Source organism: Pseudopipra pipra, chromosome 2, assembly GCF_036250125.1.
Source record: "Pseudopipra pipra isolate bDixPip1 chromosome 2, bDixPip1.hap1, whole genome shotgun sequence".
Taxonomy (NCBI): Eukaryota; Metazoa; Chordata; class Aves; order Passeriformes; family Pipridae; genus Pseudopipra; species Pseudopipra pipra.
In genome coordinates this window covers 94,006,916-94,029,189 of record NC_087550.1, presented here as the reverse complement: position 1 = coordinate 94,029,189, position 22,274 = coordinate 94,006,916, and the positions used below count along the sequence as shown (strand labels likewise).

At 37.1% G+C, this 22,274-nt stretch overlaps 1 protein-coding gene across 7 annotated transcripts in view; it reads left to right on the top strand.

The window, feature by feature from the left end:
• ARHGEF7 (Rho guanine nucleotide exchange factor 7) overlaps positions 1-20,655 on the top strand; it is a 126,076-nt gene extending 105,421 nt beyond the window's left edge. For 5 of the 7 annotated variants that reach the window (XM_064646493.1, XM_064646495.1, XM_064646497.1 and 2 more), the window contains 5 exons: positions 1,103-1,192; positions 4,419-4,595; positions 13,569-13,668; positions 14,306-14,360; positions 17,528-20,655. In XM_064646493.1, coding sequence (XP_064502563.1) covers positions 1,103-1,192; positions 4,419-4,595; positions 13,569-13,668; positions 14,306-14,360; positions 17,528-17,650 — 545 coding nt within the window. In that variant the 3' untranslated portion in view covers positions 17,651-20,655. Of the gene's footprint in view, positions 1-1,102; positions 1,193-4,418; positions 4,596-12,420; positions 13,669-14,305; positions 14,361-17,527 lie in introns of those variants that run through there. The other 2 variants (XR_010428530.1, XM_064646494.1) reach the window with 2 other exon arrangements.
• The last annotated feature ends 1,619 nt before the right edge of the window (positions 20,656-22,274 follow it).

The following is a 22,274-nucleotide window of genomic DNA, read 5'->3' as shown; positions in this document are numbered from 1 at the left end:
TCCAATTAATTGCATCAAAGACAGGGTATTTTGTTGGCCAGATCTTTACTGTAGCTTTTGCTTCTTTGTCCTTTGCTCATGTGCTTTTTAAGACAGAGTTGTGCCTTGAGTATGGGGTGCATGAAGTGTCTTATGGTGACAGTTGTCTCTTATTGGCTTATGGAGGGTTGGAGAGTGAAAGGTTTTCCTCAGGACATTGTTGGTTTGTCTAAGGTGTTAGTCTTTCTGAATGTGCTTTGAATTTCATATGGTAAAGGTTATGGTACTGAATAGAATGATCCTCTTCATGGATGTGCAAGTGGCTATTTTAGTTCGGGATGTTTTATCCTTAAAGGAAAGTATCTGTTGAGGAAAAAATGAAAGTACTATAGTACAGTATCATTTCAGATATTGGAGAATGGAGATTCAGTAGTTGTAATGATAGTGGTAAAGCTGTCAACTTGCTGACTTAGCAATTATTAAAGAACACAGTGGGAGGAGTTAGGAGTTCTTATTAGGGGGAAGGAGGGAATCTGTAGCTTGCAAATATATTGTTCTACTCCTAATTAAATTAATACAGTATTTTGTATGTAGGACATAACTTTCAATAAATAGGTATTCTTTGACTTAAAGGTAGCTTTAACTCCAAGAGTGTTACTTACAAAAATCCTTACAGATTCCTAGTAATTAGAAGCTTCAATATGTGTTCTTTGAATTAATACTCTGTTCCTTGATTTCTTTGATTAAATAATAAAGTAATATGCAGATGAAATTGTATGCATAAATAATAACTAGACCATACAGGTTTTTTTCAGTGTAGTGACTGTTTTAGAAGCAGAGTGTTTATACTTCAAAACCCATTCTGTGCAATTTCAGATGCTCAGAAAATTTCTTGAATGTGAGGGTGATTACTCTGACTTGCTTTTTTTTAAGCATTTCAAAATAGTATTTATCTTTTAAAACTGTTACTTTAGTTTGTTGAGGTTCGGTTAAAATAGTGTGATTAAGAGAATTTTCAAGGGTTGATTAGGCTGAACCTTGGAAATGTAGTGATTTGCAAAGACTTCTCTGTATTAGGAAATATGACCGTGTTTAAAATTATGCTTTTTCCCGTTGATTCTAGGTACAGCTGCTTTAGAAGAAGATGCTCAGATTCTTAAAGTCATTGAAGCATATTGCACAAGTGCCAAAACACGTCAAACACTAAATTCAAGTAAGTTAGAAAGTAGTCAAATGGGTAGAAATGGCTATCTAAAACACAAATTACATAGTTTGCAAAAAGATGCGTTGTGTGTCCTCAGGCCTTTGCAAATAGCAAGCTGGACCTGCAAGAAATAATAACCTGTTTCTGGCTTGACATCAGTGCCAAATGTTTATGTATTGGATGCCAAGGAGCATGGTTAGAGACTGTTATTCTGTCAGTATTTAAAAATAATCCAGAACAACAGAAACCCAAACTTGTCATGGTTTAAAATTGTACTAAACCTTCACTAGTGAATGAGAGGTGTGTGAACTGAATATGACAGTTAAACAGTATGCTTTTGATTAAATTTCAAGAAGCTGGTTAAGTAGAGATGAGGAATGAAGAAGTCATAATAATTTTGGAGGACTGTATCTTTGTTGTGTTCTATTTAACAAAGACTTTCTCTATGGAAAAGTGACCTAGACTTATAAAAATTTCTTTAATTTTACTACCACTAGTTGTTTTTAGTATTAATTACAAATTTTAACCCCGTCTCATAATTTCAGGAGAAGTTGTTCTCAGCTATGTGTGTTGCTTAAAGCCATTTTTAGTTTCTCAGATCAATACCTAGCATATTGAAAACGTGTAACGTGCCTCTGGGGTCCTACTTCATTTAATCCAAATCAAGGTTGCCATGTGGAGTTCCTCTGTATTGTAAGTAAAACGTTGCACAAAGCAGGGGAGTCCACCAGCATGTGTTCCATTTACACGAGGGAGGAGAAGATGCTGTTGGCTTTGTTCCTTTTTGCACTGTTGAATACTGATTTAATTCAGAGATCCTTGGAACACAGTATAATGATCTTGAAGTACTTGGCTGGTTTTGCTGTAGTCAGGAACTAGGACACTGGACATCATAACTTCCTGTCCACTAAAGCTGTTTCAACTTGCAGTATTAATCACTGTTACTGCTGTCTACAGTACTCTGGGCCCATTTTGCTTCCAAGCAAAAGCACTTTATGCTGACAGTTGAGAAGCCTCAAAATGCAATTGCAAACTTAGTTCATGGATGAACTAAGATGGATGACACTAATATGTGTCCTCTTACTATTATCACCTTGAAAAGAATGCAACTACTTTGTATTCCTATGTAAGTTAAAGTGGAAATATGGCTGTTGTCAGTTTGTACAGTCTGTAGAAATGTACAAACTTTTGAAGTAACAGCAAAAGCCTTCCTTTTAATTTTTGTCTTGATGAACTGTAGATCTCCAAGGTGATAAAATTAACTATTACTATTGCTATTTTTTTATTAATACTAATCTATTTTATAGCCCTGTAGTCATTACGGTAGTGTTTGTACACTTAATTTGTACAGTTAATTTAGATAAAAGGAAATGAATGTAATCAAAGTTCTGAAGATATACTGTTGTTCCAAACAAAATTAAATAGATGATTGCTGTTTAAATGCCTGAACTATAATCTATTTATTATTTCCAAGGATAATGTGACAAGAAATGGTTGGGAAAACATTTGCACTTGCATAGTAGGGTGTGTGTGCAGATATAAAATGGATATTTTTTTTTTTTGCTTGCCTATTTTTTCCTTTCTATGTATATTTAAGAAATATACATATTGCTGTGGGTATCATTGCATACATCAGAAGTTGAGTTTTTATTTGCTCTTAGTTGCAGCAAGAAACAAATTTTTTTTATTGATAAGCACACAACTGCTTTGTTTGAAAAGAATAGTGTTGTTGCCTAAGACTTTAGGTTTCAGAAAACCGGTTTGTAGACTGGAATTGGAAATGGGGAAAGAACCAATCAACCTGGAATTGCTTCTGTAGGAGCAGTAATCAGTGTAGAATAATAGAATGAGAGAGTTGCCTGTCATCCATGAAGTATGCTGTTGTTTTACACACTCCATTTTTACTTCCGTGTCAATATTCTGCCTGTCCCTCACAGCACTCCTGGGCAATTCTCCTACCTGCACCTTAATCCAAAGCCCAAGGGGTGCTGCTTTTGGCAGCATCAGTTCAGCAGAGCTGTGGCACCAGTGCACACTAGTAAGGTGTGGCATTAGAGGTAGCAGAGCAACTTTTTTTTCAGTTCTTTGGGTGGGAAAGATGTGGGGTTTAATTTGGGGAGACAGATGGAAGTGAAAGAGCAAAGTTTTACTTTCTCGTGCTTCTTGAATACTGAGTTTGTTTTGCGTTTCTACTTCAAATGAAGACTTAAAATCTTTTGCAATATCATGTGTATTGCAAAAGCACACCCACTTACATGTTTCAGTCCTTGGATATTGCCAGGCCTTTACAAATTAAAAAAGGGTCCTTAGACTACCCCAGAGATCTAAAGTATTTAATTGGGAAGAGAGATTCAGATAGAGGTGTGTAGGAAGAGGTGCGTGAGGGGTCGGAACGGGCTAGGCAGTATTGTTGTTAGCCTCTTGGCTTACTCTGTGAGTAAATTTATCACATGGTTTAACAAACAACAAGGGGTACAGGCACAGAAAACCTATACTTTGGCAGTCCCCTTCAGTGGGTGCAAGATGTTGCTGCTGATGTAGAAGTCAGCAGCCGTGCTCTGCATGAGAACCTTTGCTTTTTTTTCCCCTGCATTTTCCTCTTCACGGTGGTGACACAAGCACTTCTGTGACTGTGTCGTGAGCTGGTGGGAAAATTACCTGCTTGAAAAAACTAACCCTACAAAAGATTCTTTCATCAGAAGGTGTTTCCTTACCTGGCTCACGAAGCAACTGTACAAAAGATTGTGTCATTACAAGGGAGGGAAAGGATGGAGGTACAGATATCTGATGGGGAAGGGGCTATTGCTTTTCACATCAGCACTGGATCATGCTGGCTTACTGTGTTTATTGTTCTGTGCCCAGTCACCCCCCCCCCCCAGACCAGAACTGACACTATTTCAAAAGAACCTAACTTCCTCTTAAAAATTTTATTATTCGAAATTCTCAACTGAAAGTAGAAGCTTAAAAGTCACTTCAAAATTGTATTGTAATGGTTCAAACATTATTATATGCTGAGTGTAATTTATACCTAAACCCCAAACAAATTTGAAAAAAAAAATAAGAAAAAAAAAAAAACTTTGGTGCCTTTTTAACAATATTTTCTCTTTTCCTTCTCTTCCCATCACCTTTTTGCTTTTATTTCATGTGTTTGGTTGTGGCTATTCCTTACGTTCTCCTCCTCATCCCACCTCTGCCTATCCACATCCACCATTTCATTTCACCTATACATCCTTAGCATGGCAAGGCACTGACCTGATGCATAATCACGTCTTGGCTGATGATGACCAATCAAGTCTAGACTCCTTGGGTCGTCGCAGTAGTCTTTCTCGTTTGGAGCCTTCAGACCTCTCAGAAGACTCTGACTATGACAGTATATGGACAGCCCATAGTTACAGAATGGGGTCTACATCTCGTAAGAGCTGTTGCTCATATATCTCTCACCAGAACTAATGCACTTCTGAGCTTTTTCTTAACAAATGCTTGTTGTATCACAGCCTGCTTTTCTTAGATGTTTTCTTGCTGTTCCTTGTCTCTTTAATGTGATATTTTAACAACTTCTGAGGGAGCTCCTGAAACTTCAGTTATACCTGGTGGATGGCTCTATTGCCAATTCAATACACATACAAATAAGTCTTTCTAAAAAGTGTATATCCTGTTAAGGATGCTATTTCTTGAGGGCTTTTTTAACTGACAGATGTTAATTTGTAGCTCTGAATGGTCTTTTTTTTGTTTTGACTTGGTCAGTGTAGTAACAGGTCCTTTGTTTCCTTTTTTATTTTAGATACAGCACATTTTTATATTTTGTACTGAAACCATACTGGTTTGTGAGCTGAGTGCCAGCTATATGGAAATACCTTAGTGGTAGTGGTTGGATTTTCTACATATTATTAACAAAATACAAAGCTGGTAGAGTAAGAAAAATGCAGCTTAGAAATAAGCGGTACAAGAGCTGTAAAATCATTCAGATATTCACGTATCTGGCCTATTTGTGTGGAAGAGCATTTGCTAATCCATAAAAAATTCTGGTTTTATGGTGCTGTCTTTTCCTCATTGCTTAAAACGTTTATATGAAGGACCTCACTGCTCTCCCCCCACCCCAGTCTGGCAATTGTCATGAAAACCTGGCAGTCCATGCTCATTACATGCAGTGTTTTGATAATCTCATGTTACCTGTGGTCATACTGTCACTTTACTGTATGCAGTAGCGTGGCAGAAAGCAGGGTTTAGATGTTTGCTTGCCTGTTAAAATATACAGCTGCCAACTCTCAATTGACCATTCTTCTTCAAAAGACGAGATGAAAATGGTTCCCCTGATGGAGGCTCCAGTGTTCAGCATCTGAAACTCTAGGTACAACTGTAATCAAATTGGCTTGTTTGAAGTTCTGAATAATAGAATGCTTGGCTTTTGGGTTGTACTGTTTGGAGCATGTCCATGACAGATTTTATTGTGTCTTGTAACTTCTCTCATGAGCAGGTTTGTTTTCACAGCAGCTCTTCACTTACAGTCGTGTTGGCTTTTCAGAGAACTGTGACATGCTGTGCACAGCTGAAGGTCTCAAACCTGCACCAGGGGCACTGCTGGGGTGAAGTGTGTGTGTATGTGTTCTGTCTTGTTGCTAAAGTAATTGGCATCAAAACAAAAATTACTTGTTTTCTAAATCTTTTTTAGCATTAGGGAAAAGTATGATGAACGTGATGAGAGATCAGAAAGAGTTCTCAGTTTCACTAGGGTTCCCAAGTGCAACTCCCTTACCCTTTTCACATAAGCATGTTATCCAGAGTTCAGATATTACTCTGTGAACAAGTTCAGAATAATCATGATGCAATTAACTGCAGCCTGGCAACTCGATCACACTGTTTAGAAGATAATCAATACCTTTCTGCAGGTTACACGATCAGAAAGTTAGTAATTGCTAGTAATTGTTAGTAGTAGGCATGCATGGTTCCAGAAGGTGGTCAGTGTGGACAAGATATTTCAAAGCAGCTCATGTCTTCAGATCTGCATTCAGTCTTGTTTGATGATGTGTTTTATCCTCTCTTACTATTGTTGGCATTCAGTAACGTGACTAACAAAAGCAGTGGTGCTTACAAAGGAGAGTTTTCAGGGCTATGTTTTACTATTGGTCATGTATTTATGTAATGACCAGGAACTTCTGTATGTTGAATCTTTTTTAAATGGAGGAGTGTTGCTTAGAGAAACGAGATAAGTATGTGTGCTCCATGCCATTTCACAGCGCATTTGTAACACACTTCACTCCCCTCTTCCTTTCAGTCAGTTTTTGTTTTGTTGGTTTTTGTTGGTTTTGTTGTTTGTTTTTTTTTTTAATAACATATATGGAAAGTATGGATTTTTGCCCTGTTTCTTATGCTGTGGTGTTCTAGTTGAATAATGTTTTCTGCACTGGATAAATGATAATTCCTTTATGTCTGTTTCATGTTATATAGTGTAAATATGAGTTTGTAATACACTTGTTGCACTTGAAATTTCCTTATCACACAGAAAGGTTTGCTATCCAGATATGAAGATTTTACTGACTTTATATGCACCAAAGCTTTGACGGTTTACCACCATTAATTATTGTAGCATTTAAGTCATTAAGTATTATCATAATTAGGATCTCTCATATTGTCTATCCTCATATTAACATCATAGCACATTTAAAACCATTCTATGTCTTCAGTGTTACAGGCTGTAAGCTATTGTGAACTGATCAGGAGTATTAATGCAAAATGCTTAAAACAAACAAACAAAAAAGGCAAATGTGGAAATGGTGGTATTCAGTCCGAAGGTTCAGTGTTTCTATTTTTGTGGAACTTCAGTCATGGTAATAACAGTACCTTATGTTTATGCAATTCTGTAAATTGTATGTGTACAGTTACAAATACACTGGAAGGATGGAGAATCTGAATTGGAAGGTAGGTTCAAGCCATTGTCAGCCCCTCTTCACATGGCTTATGCAGTGTTTCCATAAATTAGTATTTGCCATAAATTGAAACCAACCAATATTAATTGGGTGTTTTGCATAATCTTGCCAAAACACAGTAATGTGTATATAGTGACGTAAAACATAGAAAAAATAATATATATTGTGCACTTCATTTGTGAATGGGAGAAGCCATCTTTAGTAGGTGACTGCCTTTTGAAAATGCAAAATGGATGTATATCTGAATGTTGCATTGTACTGTACAGTATGCATATTGTTTGTGGTTGCATATATCAATTAAGTGTTTTGTTTTCTATAAAAAGAACATCTGTTATGTACAGTTGAAATAAATTTTCGATTTGCTAGACTGTGACTTTAATATTTAATTATTACACAGGGGAAAGGACAGCATAACTTGTAACTTAACACATTCTCTTCTCCTCATGCCTCCTTTCTCTTCCTTCCTTTTTCCCAGAGGAATCAAATGCTGAAGTGAAAGACCTTTTTTGACATAACTGTGTAATCTTTGTTTAATGTAGTTGACACCTACAAGAAATTCAATGTAATGTGAAGTATGTATTCTTCTATATCTTCTCTTTTTTTAATAACATCTATAGAATGTTTCTCTGTTGCCTCCCTTTCCCCTTAAATTGATTTTATTTTCTTCTTTTTTTGATTTGGGGTTTTTTTGATTTTTTTTTTTTTTTTTTGGATTGGTGTATTCTCAGTAAAAACTCTGGCTGAATTACTGAAACAATCTCTACAGATCTTGTTACCAGACTAAAATTTTATGAATATGCTAATCATTTAAATAACTTACATGTTTCCAAGATTTAATATTACAGTGTTTCTCTTTTTAAAGTAAGAGTTATCTTTAGTCTTTCTGCTTAAAAGATGCTCATATATGAGTGAATTTAAATAAAATTATAAGCTAATATACATACTAAAATGTTTACATCAGTATAAATGAAATGATCGCTTCTTTCTATTAGGAGGTCATAACATTATTTTGCTATGATTGTAGCAATTCTAGTTTTAGTCCTGCAGCCCTCTGGCTGGAAGTTTTTGTGTTGGTTAGTGAAATACAGGAAGTTTAGTGGGATGGCTCTTTATAAATGTTGTCTTAGAAATATCCCACTTCTTCAGATGGTGTATTTGTCTGTTTAAACTATGCATTCTATTCTTATGTTACTAACACTTGCATAGCAAGTTGTGTTTTGGTCCACTTAAATTATTTCCATTTCACTCATCAAAGCATATTGCTATAAACTGCCCAGATCAGTCATCTGAGTCATGTGGACTTTTTCCTGTTTGTGTGTCACTGTTAGTTAAAACAAACAAAAAACAACTTCATGCCCAAACCTTTTTTATTTTTCCCAAGAATTTGCAAACAGTGGTGTATTTTATACAGTGAACTAAAGTTTAGTCTGATACTTGGATTCTGATTTGGTTTTTTCTGTACGAAGATATTAAAGGGCACCCTTTTGATTATGGCAGATCTGTAGCATGAAGGATTGTTTTTTCCAATAATTAAATCTCAACACACACAGACTCTGGGAGCACCATTTTTAGGATCCTTTTTATTAGGACCTCATGAAAAATTTGTAAAAAAAGAGAGGATTAATTTGGTAGGTCTGCTCATCCACTTTAACATCCTTAATATAACAAATGCAATGTTGTAAGTGACAGGTAATTTTTTTTTTGTCTGACGTTTGTTTCAGTAAGAAGTGTACATGACTGTACATGCCAGTGGCTAATGGTAGATCTAAACAGTTTTATATGCACACACTTGATTTTTCAGTGGCAAGTCATGCTTCTGTCTTTGAAACTCAAGCAAATTCCATTTCTGCGAGCTTCTTAGCTTGCAAAGAGAGCCTAATAAAGTAGATGAAAACCAGAATTGTATATTTACAACTACTGTTGCTAATTTTACCTTTATCCCTGCCTTGTTCCCCTTCTTACCTGTCCTAATCATGGTAAAGGTATGAGGAGGTGAAGAAAAGAGCAATACTTAAAAAAGCTGTGCAACAGAGAAGTTGCTGCTGACCTCAGATTATGCTGTGCACTTCTTGAAATTAACAACAATCACCACACATCTAACTTCCATATCTTAAATTAGGACACTCAGTCTTCTATGACTATGAGCCATCTCACAGGAAAACTGTTCTTGATTGACTGGAGAGAGCTGGCTTTTAACTGAGGCCTTGAAATTAGCTGCTTTAAGTAGGTGATGTGAATACCCACCTCCATTTTACTCTTGGCCTCACTGGTTCTTGGACAGGCAAGGTCTTGGAACATAGGCAGAGACTTAATATCTGGTTAAAGTGAAAAGGTATCTGAATTCCATCCCCCTTTTCTTATCTCCCTCCTGCAAAATTTCTGGACTCTCTTCACATGTGTCCGAAGCTTGTTTTCTGTCAGCTTGTTAAGGTCCCTTCCAACCCAAACATTCTGTGCTTCTGTATCAACCATTCTTTAAAATGGTCAAGCTCCTTTAGAGGAGAGGGAATGAAAGGCTGGGATTGTGAGTTATGATTGCAAACAGACATCACTGAGAACCTCTGTGGCATTCAATCTCTGTAGTATCTTCCTGTTTTGGTGTTAAGACCATACTCCAGGGCTAGGAGTGACATTCTGCCTGTTTCAGACAGGTATAAAGTGAACTTCTGTCATGAAGTCTTTCAGCCATGTAAATATCAGAACAGGTTTCAGCTTTCCTTTTTTTCCCAGAAATGCTCAGAACTGCTTGCTTGTTTTTGTCTGATTGATTCAGCTGGAAAGGACATCAGACACTGAAAACTGAAAGCAGGGGGCTGTTACCCACAGGCTTATTCTTGTATTTCAGATGTTGCACCACATTATGCAGAGGGTGTTGCTGAGGTCTGTAGCCCTGATCTGAATGCTGGGTGGGCTGTGTTGTTGCTGGCTTTAATCTGGAGGCTAAATTTGCTAACCTATAATTTAGGGCAGAGTATTGTCAAAAAGCATTGTAATTCTTTATTCTCCATTCTAGGACTGAGAGGTATTGATAAATACCTTTATTTTTGTGATGGAATTTAATTGAGGGAAACTTAGTTGAATCTTGATTATAGTGGTCAGTTATTTACCTTAATTATTCAACAGATTTCTAAATAGTGGAGTTGTTCTTCCAAGACCCTGGATTTAGGAATTCCCCATTGACAAGTTATGGCAACTTACTTGGCCTTAATATTTGTTCATTATTCTTGAAATAATTGTTTGGGTTTGCCAAACATCCTTTCTTCTCCCATCTACCTTACTTCCCCCAATACCCTTCCAGCCCACCCCCACCCCCCCAAAAAAAAAAAAAAAGAAAACCAAATGAAACCCTGTTTTGTACAGCTTGGGATAGGGGATGCCCATCTTTAAAAAAAAAAAACACAAAACTGAACAAACTCAAAACCGTCCAACTAGTACTTTTGGTTATATAGTCTTAAGGTGATTTAGGGACAGAATTGTTGGAAGTCAATTTAAATATAATCATTTGGCCTGTTTGACTTTGAGTGAGAGCTAGTAGTGTCTCTCAATAAAATTCAGAAACTTGGATGCTTAGGCTTGAGGGATGGCATGACAAACTGAAGTAACTTGATTCTTCTGCCCTACTTCATGAAAATGTGGAGTATGTCTCAAAGGTGTTTGGAATTATCTGAGCTGCAGGAACTTCCTAGACCATGCTTTTAGAACAACACAATGTGAAATACCCACTGTACTGTAACACAACACTCTCTTCATGTCCTAAAGCTGTAGCTTTTGTGGAGAGAAATGGTTACACAGAGAGTAGGCATAAAGGTGGAGGCACAAGGTGCAGTTTAGGGAATATTCCTGAGTACCAGTGATGAGGTAACTCTGCTTGAAGTTACTGCTGGATATGTAATTGTCAGAAAATGCATGTTAAAAAAGGAAAAGCTGCTGACATAAATGGTGCATAAAAGCAGGATAGTGAAATAGCTTCTTTCTGTCTTTAGAACTTGACATCTCAAGTCTGTTACTGTGCACAGGATCCTTTGTGACAGGCTAGATGCACTGTGTGTTTGTACCTGTGATACTCAGCAAACACTTGTGGGGTTTAGGAAGAAAAGGTCAACAACACTAAAGAAAAACCCACCGAAGCTCACAAAAGTGAACCAAGATTAAGGAGCAAGTGTGTGGGTTTTTGCATAAGTACAAACTGTGAGAGCAGCAAAGATCTGAGATACAAGTAAGAGTTGTATGACTGAGGGTATTGGAGCAATGCAGCCAAGAGTGAAACTTCTGATGTCTTGAGTTCCATGGTAGTTAATGTTTTATGGCACAGGAAGGTCAGTGTTCACAGCAGCAGTTTTCCATTGTGTGTATATGTGTAGCATGAGGTTTCCTTGTGTGTATAATATTGGTGAACTGCTTTCCGTGTCTCGGTAATATTAAATGTTTGCTGTGCTCTGCCATACATACATCAGGATATGCTGATGTAGACGTCTCTTTTATGTGCATGTGTGTGTATAACATGTATGGGACATTTTTTTTTCCAAGCTGTCTACTCCACACTATTTCTACTTTGCAAGGCCCCTTGTTACTCTGCCCAGGCAGACAGTTGGATGCAGCTCTGTACAGAGAGAATGATAATGCATGCTCCTTTTGGTTGAAGGGAGTCACGGGTGAGAAACACGTGACAGTTCTGTTCCTTTGGTCAGTGTCTCCCTTGGTGTGTGCTGAGCTGAGGTGCTCCATGTTGGTACAGAGACCTGGAATGTAGTGATCTGGTAGCAGCTGCTGCCAAACTAATTCCTAATACAACGTTTAACTCAGTGTTGTGTGTTACCTGTTAGACTAATAAAGCAGAGCAGTAACTAGTTAACTGAAATAAACATGAGACAGCTTCTTACAATTAGAGATTGACAGCGCAAACAGGGAAGTGGCCTTGAGTTCCTTGCTGAGTTTGGATATGTTTGTTTTATAGGTTGTTTCTTCCTGGCAAATAAGTGGGAGTGGAAGCGTATTAACCCTTAAAAGATTTCTTCACTCCATAAGAACTTACAGCTTTCAAGGACAAGATTCTTTTTCAAATCTTCAGTTATCTTTATTCTATATAATTTTGACAATCACATACTGATACATTAGATATTTACTGTAAGCTTAAGGAAACTGTTTTCTTCATTAGGCATTTGTCATTGTTTGCTAAAATAGTTAAAATAATTTTAACACATAGAGCTAAGGTACAGTCCCTACAAGATCATTGCTCAAAACTCAAGACTACAGCTGTTTGGGAAGTTAGTATTTTGTAATGACTGTGATTTATTCCATTTTTTATTTGTTTAGATTATGTATTTTATCATGAACCATAAAAGAAAAGAACTGTTATCACAAAGCAGCTGTTCAGCAACTGATTTCTCTGGACAGGCCTGTGCTCTGTAATACCAGATTATCAGTTCAAAGTGGATGAGATGTTCCTCGTTAATGAAAATTCATTAAAATTAATTGGTAGGCAAATGTACCCTGTTTGTTAAAACTGATATCTTAGTTAAAATATGCAAGAACTTTAATGCCTTATCTGCAGTGTTTGAATTCTGAATAAATGCTTAGACCACAATTTATTTACAGACCTTCTTAAAAATAAAACACTTGTAACTTGTTGCAGCCTAATTAAATAAAGTTTCTAGAATACATACTTTATGTATGTATGAATGAATGCACATATCTGAGATTAGATTTTTCCAATCATAACTAATTTTTTCTAATCTGTGTGTTTTACTTTGATGTTATAAATTGTAATGAGTGTGGAAAATGTTTTGAAGATTTTTGAATGTTCTTAGTTTTTATCATCAAACTGAGGTGTTTTAAAAAATTTATTAAATACAAAGAGTGTATTTCATTTGATAGGAATTTATTATAGGACTAAAGCACTATCTGTAAGTGTATTTATGTGTTGTTCACACACACAGAAGTGTAGTGCTTATAGTGTTTCAGGGAAAGGGGTTTTAAGTTTTGTCCCCTCACTGCTGTGTCGTTTGATAGCACTATTCTGCTTCTCAGTGACAGAGTAATAGGTTTAGAGCTGAACTGTTTCTTGGATTTGTATCATTGTGACATCAGAATCTGTCCTTGAGGCTTAAATCATGGTTATTTAAACACAGCTATCTCTTTCTCAGTCTGCCATTGTGAATTTGTATAGCTTTTACTGATGGTTGAATAGTGCACTGTTTGTTGAATGGTGTAGCACCCCTGTTGATGACATGGGAGTTGTCAACAGTGCAGTAGGAGTGTCAAACAATTTTTTTGTTGTTTTAAGGCTGTGGTTTCAAATGTAAAAAATGTGTCAGTAACTTCTGTTTGTGGAGGGAAGGGGGAAATGGGAAGTGGTATACCTTGGTTCTGCAGGTGTATCATGCAGCAAATGAAAGAATGATCTTTAAAAGGCCCCAACAATGTTTGTGATTTGCTCATTTTGTAATTTATTTTTACAACAGGTTCCCGTAAAGAATCAGCTCCTCAAGTCCTGCTTCCAGAAGAAGAAAAAATTATTGTAGAAGAAACTAAAAGTAATGGTCAGACTGTTATAGAAGAGAAGTAAGAAAATATTTAATGATTGATAGATTAAAGTAGTGAACTTTTCACTCTTCTTCCTCCTGGCTCCCATTATAATAGTGTGTGTATGGTATGTTTGTAGTAGGGAACAGAGCTGAGTATCCTGCCAGTCCTTTAGTTGGCCTTCATTTAAATATCTGGTTTCTTTGTATATGCTGTGCAACTTACTCCACTCATGTCAAGAAGTGAAATGCTTCACTTAAAAATAATTTTTCCAGGTGCTGTCAGATTTCAATATTAAACTGCTGTCATCTTTCTAATTAGTGTGTGGCATCGTTCTACTTTTTTGGTAAGGTGTATGTTGGAAATGAAACTAGTTTTGTTCTAGAAAGCTGGAATACAGAAACTGGTATTGGTCTGTAAGTGCTGGAGAGGTGTTTCCTGTCACAGAAGGTGGTAACATGTCCTTGCCTTGCTGAATATAAATTGGGATAAGAGATAGGGGTTGTTTGTTTGTTTGTTTTTAACACAGGTTTGAAATTAGCAATTAGCTGTGGGGTTTTGTTTTATAGGTTGTTTTTTTTAAATTGCATTTCATTTAGCAGTTTTGTCTAATAATAAATTTAGTCATGTATTTCTGGAAATTGTTATAACAGATCATGTTCCTTTTTCGTTTTAGAAGCCTTGTTGACACAGTATATGCATTAAAGGATGAAGTACAGGAGTTAAGACAGGTTGGTAACTTGCTACATTTATAGCAACACAGAGAACAAAAAGATGGAAGGCTTATTGTAAAAACAAATACGGATTGTAAGTTTATTCACTTTGACAGGCATGAACTTGAATTTTCGATTATTTTAAAAGTAAAATATCGTTTGAGGAAAGGTACCCTCTGTTGTGGTTGTCATCAGTCCTTTGAGAGTAGTGCTAAGTATTGTTTCTCTGAGGTGAATTACTAAGCTATTCTTGGATATTGCAAACTGTGAAATGGCAGAAGCATTAAGCAAATTCAGTTCTGCTGTATCACCAGCAAAGTAAGCTTATAGAGGCTGAGAAATAGTATTTGCTCTAGAATTTATCATTTTAGTAGTATAAGTGTCTAGATCTATTTAGGCCTTTATTAGCAATCCTACAGTAACCTGAACATCTCTTACAAATAAGTTCTTAAAACCCCTCATTTCTAGAGAGGAGAGTCCTTTTCAGTGCCTATCACGTGACCTTTTTAAATGAGGGTTTCAAGTTAGCTCTGAGTGCTGCTTTGTCACTTGTTCTAAGTGTCTAAAATGAGATGTTAAAAATGCCATTTTCTTGTCAGGACACAGCTTGTTTAAACTATATTAATGCTGCCACATATAGTCTTTGCTTAATGTATAGGTGAAAAAAGCACTGAATTTTCCTCACTCTGCAGTGTATGAATTTGCCAACTGACCTTAACCAGTCTGACTCAGGAACTTGGATAAAATTCCTGTGTTAATTAAAAAGGATTTGTATTAAAATTTCTTTCGGTTTTGGGCTATAAACATGAATCCAAATTCTTTGCCCATCTGTAAGCATGCCCAGTATTTCTAAGGTTGTCATGCATGTTCCTTGCAATAGACAGTTGATGTCTTGCATACTTAAATTCTGCTGGTTCAGCATAATAAGCATGAGTATCCCAGGTTGGATTCAAATTTGACAGTCTTTTAAAAAATACAATTCATGTAATACAAGCAGCAGTAATAGTCCATGAATACTCCCATGGCCTGACTGCTTTTGTACAAAGAATAAATGTGCAGCCTCACTGAGGCTCTGCACATCTCTGTGACCCTTAATCAGAAAGTCACCTTCACCTGAGCTTCAAGCAATAGCTCTCTTTTCCTGTGCCTTTCCAAATAGATGGTCTTGAGTATCTAACATCTTCCAAAGCCAAGACATATTAAAGCCTTTAAATTCATTTTCTTGGCTTTTGGGACTCTCAGCTTAGAAGCATTTGTTGGTCCACTGCTGTGATGCTGCCAACCAGAGAAGTGGCAGAAATAACCTCTGAGGTGGCAGGGTCCCAAGTGAGCAAAGCCTTTATGGATAAAGGCTCTCTGGGACTACATAGCACCCTGCTTGGTGTAGACACCAGGCTGAGAAGTGGGATCCCTCCCATAGCACCTTCCAGAGGTTATTCATAGCTCTTGTTCCACAGACACTACACTTGAATAGTACAGACCTGAATTGGCAGACTTAATACATTAAATCTGTACCTACAGGAAAACAATGAAATTTCTGAGTTTCTCAACATACTTGAAGAGGGAATGGAGTTAATGACGTGACAGACCCTGGTTGTGTGTATAGACTAGAGAAGGAGAAGCTGGAGAGGAGCCTGAGGGAACTGGTCAATGGCAAGCTGAATATGAGTCCCTGGCAGCCAGGAGGGTCAACCGTGTCCTGGGAGGCATCAGACAAAGCATCGCCAGCTGGTCAAAGGAAGTGATTGTTTCGCTCTTCCTCTGTGCTGGTGCGGCCTCACCTTGAGTATCATGTGCAGTTTTGAGCACCACAATTTAAGAAAGACATTAAGCTATTAGAGGGCATCCAAAAGAGGGCCACGAGTATGGTGAAGGGTCTGGAGGGGAAGCCTTATGAGGAGCAACTGAGTTTGTTCAACCTGGAGGAGACTGAGGAGAGACCTCATTGTGGTCTTCAACATCCTCACGAGGGGACTTTGAGGTGCAGGTACTGATCTCTTCACTCTCGTGACCAGTGACAGGACTCAAGGAAATGGCATGGAGCTGAATTGAGAGGTTTAGGTTAGGTATCAGGAAAAGGTTTTTCACCAACAGCGTGGTTAAGGACTGGAACAGGGTCTTAAGGGGAATGGTCACAACACCAAGCCTGACAGAGTTCAGGAAGCATTTGGACAGTGCTCTCAGGCACATAGTATTATGCTTGGGGTGTCCTACACAGGGCCAGGACAGTCCTGCCCAGGACTCAGTGATCCCAATGAGTCCCTTCTAACTCAACATATTCTATGATTCTGTGATCACATCCTGTTTCTGGAAATGTCTGTAAATAAGGGCTGATGTTGCCTCCTCAGTGGGACCCCTGAATTGCAGGCCTGCATTTGTTAAACACCAGTAGGCTTGTCTTGGGGCCTTATTTCAGTCTTATGTTCTGGTTGCTTCCCTGCTGTTGCCAGCATCACCTTGGCCTGTACAGAATTAAATGGTGTAAGCATTCCTGTGGATTGGTCAGTAACATCCTTACAGTCCTGTTGTTCATTTATTTCAATATTGCCTGATGGCACTAAAGAGTGAGAACTCTCTTGTTAATGTACAAGCAGAGTGATGGTGTTCCTTGAAATTCAGGTTTCTCTTAGACTGCTGGTAGTCATCAATCTGGTTTAAAATTTAGTCACAGAAACACTTTCCAGAGAGTGTAATGGTTTTCAGGATACTCTTTTCAACTATTTATGTTCCTAATGAAGCAAGTCAATTTGCATTAAGTTTTAAGAAGCTTTTCTAAGATTGTGAAACTAGTTAAAATCACAGGAGGCTCTTAAAGGAGATATTCAGTCTGCTTATTGTTCCATTTCCTTTCTCCATTAGCAACAGATATATTCTACTCCTCATTGATTAGATTTGAACAGATTCAAGATTATTGGCCATCTGTGACTAGCACTTTTGTTATAAAGGGCCCCTAAGTATGAATAGGAAGTAGCTCAGTTTCCATTTTGTGGGTTTTGTTCCATTGAGTGAAACAACGTATGTGTATGTAACTTGAGAAGTTTTAATACAAGTTTTGCTTTTGAACAGCTAATATCTGTTTTACTGAGAACCTTCAGAGTTTGTAATTGACAAAGTATGTGTACTAAGAAAAGATCTGTCAAAAGCCCTCAAAACAAACTAGTAATATTTTTATCTCTGTTAAACAGGATAACAAAAAGATGAAGAAATCATTAGAAGAGGAACAAAGAGCTCGCAAGGACTTGGAGAAGCTTGTTAGAAAAGTCCTAAAGAACATGAATGATCCATCTTGGGATGAAACCAACTTATAACTAATTTTTTTCTTTTTTGTCCCCCCCTTTTTCTTTCTATTGAAAGACCAGTTGTAAAACTGAGCTGAGAAGCCTTCTGACGTTAGTCAGTGTTGCATCAAGAACACTACAAAGCAGGATTTAACTGGATCTAGTGATTTCTTCCTCTGAGCATACAGAAACAGTCAAGCCATTTTCTGAAGCAATCTGTGCTTTAAGTGTGGAGACCATGGATCCTGAACTCTACTAAACTTAATTTGTTTGCATCTAAATTACCTCATTTGCAGAAAGTGCAGCACCTGACTAAAAGTCCATGTTTTTCAGTGGCTTTTTAATTAAATATATATTTTTCATGTAAATAGCTGTAATTTTGAATGCATATGTGATTGATGTATCAGGGCTGATATGTTTGGGGTTTTTCTCTTGTTACTACAATGGTCACAAGTGTTAGAAATGATGGCAGTACTGTCTTACCTAAGAATGGTATGAATTATGAATTAGTTCCAAATTACCCACTCATCACACATGCAAATTTAAACCCCTGTTTTTCCTATTGACCACTATATTTAAATCCTTGACTGTTACTTGTCTGTCCATACATTTTCAAACAGTTTACAATTCCTTGAGAACAGTATTAAAATACAGAAAATTGTTTATTGACAATAGAAACAATTTTTAACAAAACTAATGTCCACAACTTACATTCACATACACTTGTTTGGCAGACTAATCTGTTGTGCTTTGGCCACCAGAAGACTGATGTACTTGCCTGCTTTTTATGATTGTGATTTTTAGGTGTTTGTGTACTACATTTTCTATTGTTGTGCTTAAACATACAACTGGCTGATAATTTAATGGATCATACTGTTTGTTAAACAAAAAAAAAAAAATCAATCTAATCCAGAATTTTGTGAATAAATCGTTGCTATTTATATTTTATGGTCACAGCAGTTAAATTTTAGCTAACCTTTGTGCATAAGACACACAGGCTAGACCAAATTTCATTCAGAGCTTTGTTTTTATACCACTGTAAGACTCTCTGGAGTTCCCATACTGTGGAAGCACTCATTTCTTTCCTACCCTATTTTCTCAGCATGTTGCTGGTTTCTGTCCTACTAGGATTCAAATGGAAAGAAATATGAAAATAAGATTTTTTATCTTTTAAATCATACTGTAATTTTTACTTTGCACTGATGACAGATTTGAAAATACGTAAAGGAACATTAATTCCCAAGTCTGATAGGTGCAATTACTGCAGTTTCTTGTATTTGAAATAGGAGATGCTACATCACTGCAAATGGTGAGCTTAAAATGGAGTACTTAAAATACTAATCCCATTAAAGCTCTTTTTTTTTCATAGATTTCATCAAACTTTGGGTTCAACTCCAGATGGTGCAGTTTTCTGAGGGGTTTTTATTCAGCTGACGGTCAGAAGTACAGGTATAGCACAGACCTGAGTCGCACCTTTTGCAATCCTGATTTTCTAGTGCCCTTTAACTCCTGTTAAATCTAATGCTCAGACTTGAGCAAATGTTTATATGAACTTTAGTAAGTTGGAGCAAGGGTGATTAGGATTGTAAGAACTGTCATGCACATTTTAAATCTTTTGGAAAAATCTATTTTTAAAGCTATCCACCTTTTTCAACCAAGAACAGCTTTTTTAAATAGGAAATTATGTCAGTTATTGCATACTTGTGACACAATTCTGTGGGAATGGATACTTGATAATCTGAATAGACAAGTTGTCTGTTTTAAAAAGCTGAATATATTAGTAGGTATTTTGTGTTCTTGCAATTTAAAAATGTTTTCCTTTAATCCTAAAGGAGGAGAAAATGAAAAATGTCTACATTATCAGAGTTACATATATACACAGATTAATTCTCTATACCAAAATCTTTTCTTGATGTTTGCAGTTGCACAAAAGTGTGGACTGGCATTTATATTTATCTTCACATTTAGGAAATACTCTTGCTGAAAGCTAAGTGATACTAAACCATGCAAATTCATAGTATCTTGGCCATATTTAGATTTGGGAATGCTGATATAATTAGAATTTTGCTAACATTTTTACTTTCTGACATTCAGGCAAATTTACAGAGCGAACTTTAATTTTCAGCTGAGCATATGCGAAAGGACATTCCAGAGGAAGATGTATAAAAGGAAAACACTAACCTTACCAGTATTTAGCAAATTTACTCAGGAAAAACTTCCATCATGACAATTTGTTTTACCTTGTATTGTGAAGAGTGGTGTTGCTATGTAAATCTGCTGACTCTCAGTGCCTGTGATTATTATAATTTCTGACAGTACCCCTATACTGACATCTAATGAACATGCCTTAAACACTGGGATTAAGCAGTTGTAAAATATGACCAGGATTTAGGGACTGACTTTATTCAAGATGGATTGGGATGACTAATTTTCATAAAAAAACACAAAAAAAAAAAAAGGGAGGGGAGGTGGGAAGAAAACCAACCTAATATTGCAGATAGCTTTTGCCTCTAGTGCAGAGAGCACCTTCAGGCTTTTGGGAACCAAGGAGTATCTGAAGCTTTTTCCATTGACAATTTGTTACACTGTATATAAATTGTAAATGTCACCATGGACCTTCTGAATTGTTGGAAACTTTATATAAGCATGGATAAATGGGGCACTGTTTATTTAACCTATTAAAGGGTTATTTGTTTGCTCTCATCATTTAGGGATGAGGAGATGAAGCCATTTCTTGTCCTATAGATGTGAAGCACTTTCAGTTCTGAACTGTCCAAAATGTAGCATAACATTTCGCTGTACTATACTGATGTATGTGTGTTTGTCTCACCATGTCATGACGTCTTAAAGATTGAACAACTGACTGCTTTTGTATAAACCTTCTTAATGTCAATCATTTAGGGAATTTAGAGTGTCTGTTTATGATGTCTGTGGAGAACTCAAATTTAGTTTAGATGTCACAATAATATCCTGGTATCGACTACTAAGGCGTTTATGCTACATTGCTGTAATTAAACCATGATTTTTCCCCCTTCCCTATGAAGTGTTACATTTCATCTAATATGTGGGCTGTGAGATTAAGAAGGTAAATTGCTTTAATTTTTTGCCTTTCTTATAAATAATAATCTCTGCAATAGTTCTTACACTATCTTGAAAGAGCTTTTTCATGGCCTTTTATAGTAGTAAATTCATTTACTACTGCCTGGAGACAAAATGGGAATGTTTATAGGGCTGAGAAGAAGGATCTTAACTGTTGCACTGAGGAATGTTCACTTCTTTGGTAACCTGACCTGCTCAGGTAATGTAAGAAATGGAAGAGATTGAAGATGGAATATAAAGAGAGCAAAGAAAGAAAGAAACACTAGAAACTGTATAAATTAAGTAAAATATTTTCTACATGCATGATTTATCTGAATAGACTTGAAATTTGTGATAAGTGTGCATCATAGGGACTTTTATGTGGTTGGTGCTGCCTGAAATAGGGGAGTGGGATGATTTTTATAGTAGGAAAGTGATGGGTGTTGCTTTATACTGGATAATGAGATGGGTTAAGGGAAGTGGAGACAGTCATTTGTTTGAAAAGATGGTTTCAGTCTTTGCACAAGGCACTTGAAGGGATTAGTAACTGAGCTTAGGTGTGTGAAATGATATGTTTATTCCAGCTTAGTTTAACAAGGAGGTATACTTAGGAGGAACAGAGGACTGTAAGTATAGTGCTTTATAACTGTTATCAGAAGTCTCATTTTCCTGCTTTTCTCTGTATTCATCACTGTGCAGACAGGTATTTTCCAGAATTTGAAATCATCATTTACTTGTCACCAGAAGTATTTTGGGGATTTTCTTTTTGTGTCTTGTTGTGGTAGGTTGACTATGGCTGGCTGTCAGACCCTTACCCAGCTGCTCTCTTATTCCTTTCCCTTGGAAGGAAATGGGGGAGGGAGTAAGATGGAAAAGCTTGTGCATTGAGATAAAAGGTACTAATTTCTTACCATTTAATAAGAGTTGGATGGTAAGGAACAAACAAAAACTAAGCCACCTTTCTCCTACCACAGTCCTTCTTCCGAGGCTGAACTTTACTCCTTCATTCCTGATCCCCCTATCTTGCCCTCTTCTCCCACCCAGCAGAGCAGGGATATGGCAATGGGGGTTGTGATCTGTCTGTAACAGTTCCTGTTTCCTGCTCCCTGTTCTTCATGCTTTTCCCTGCTCTAGTGTTTATCCTCTCCATGGCTTGCAGTCCTGGAAGGATAAATCTGTTCCAGTGTGGGTTCATTCCTGTCTACAGTTCCTGTCAGGAGCATGCCCCTGTGTGGGCTCACTGTGGACTGTAGGTTACTTGAGTGGATCTGCTGTAGTATGGAGTTCTCCCTGGGCTGTGGGGGAAATCCTACTTTACCATGGTCTTCTCCACAGGATGTAGAGGAGCCTTCTCCAGCACCTGCAGCACCTTGTTCCCCTCCTTCTCTTACCTGGGTGTTCTTGCAATTTTTCCTCACTGCTGCACTCTAAAATAAGTTTTCCTCAAGGCACTACCATTTTGTCAAAGAGGCTTAGCTGTGTCCTGCTTGTCCAGGGGGTATCTAATTTACATCCTGTTGGAGCTGCTACACCTTGCAGGCTCATAAATTTAGATGCAGAACCTGCTGTTACCCAC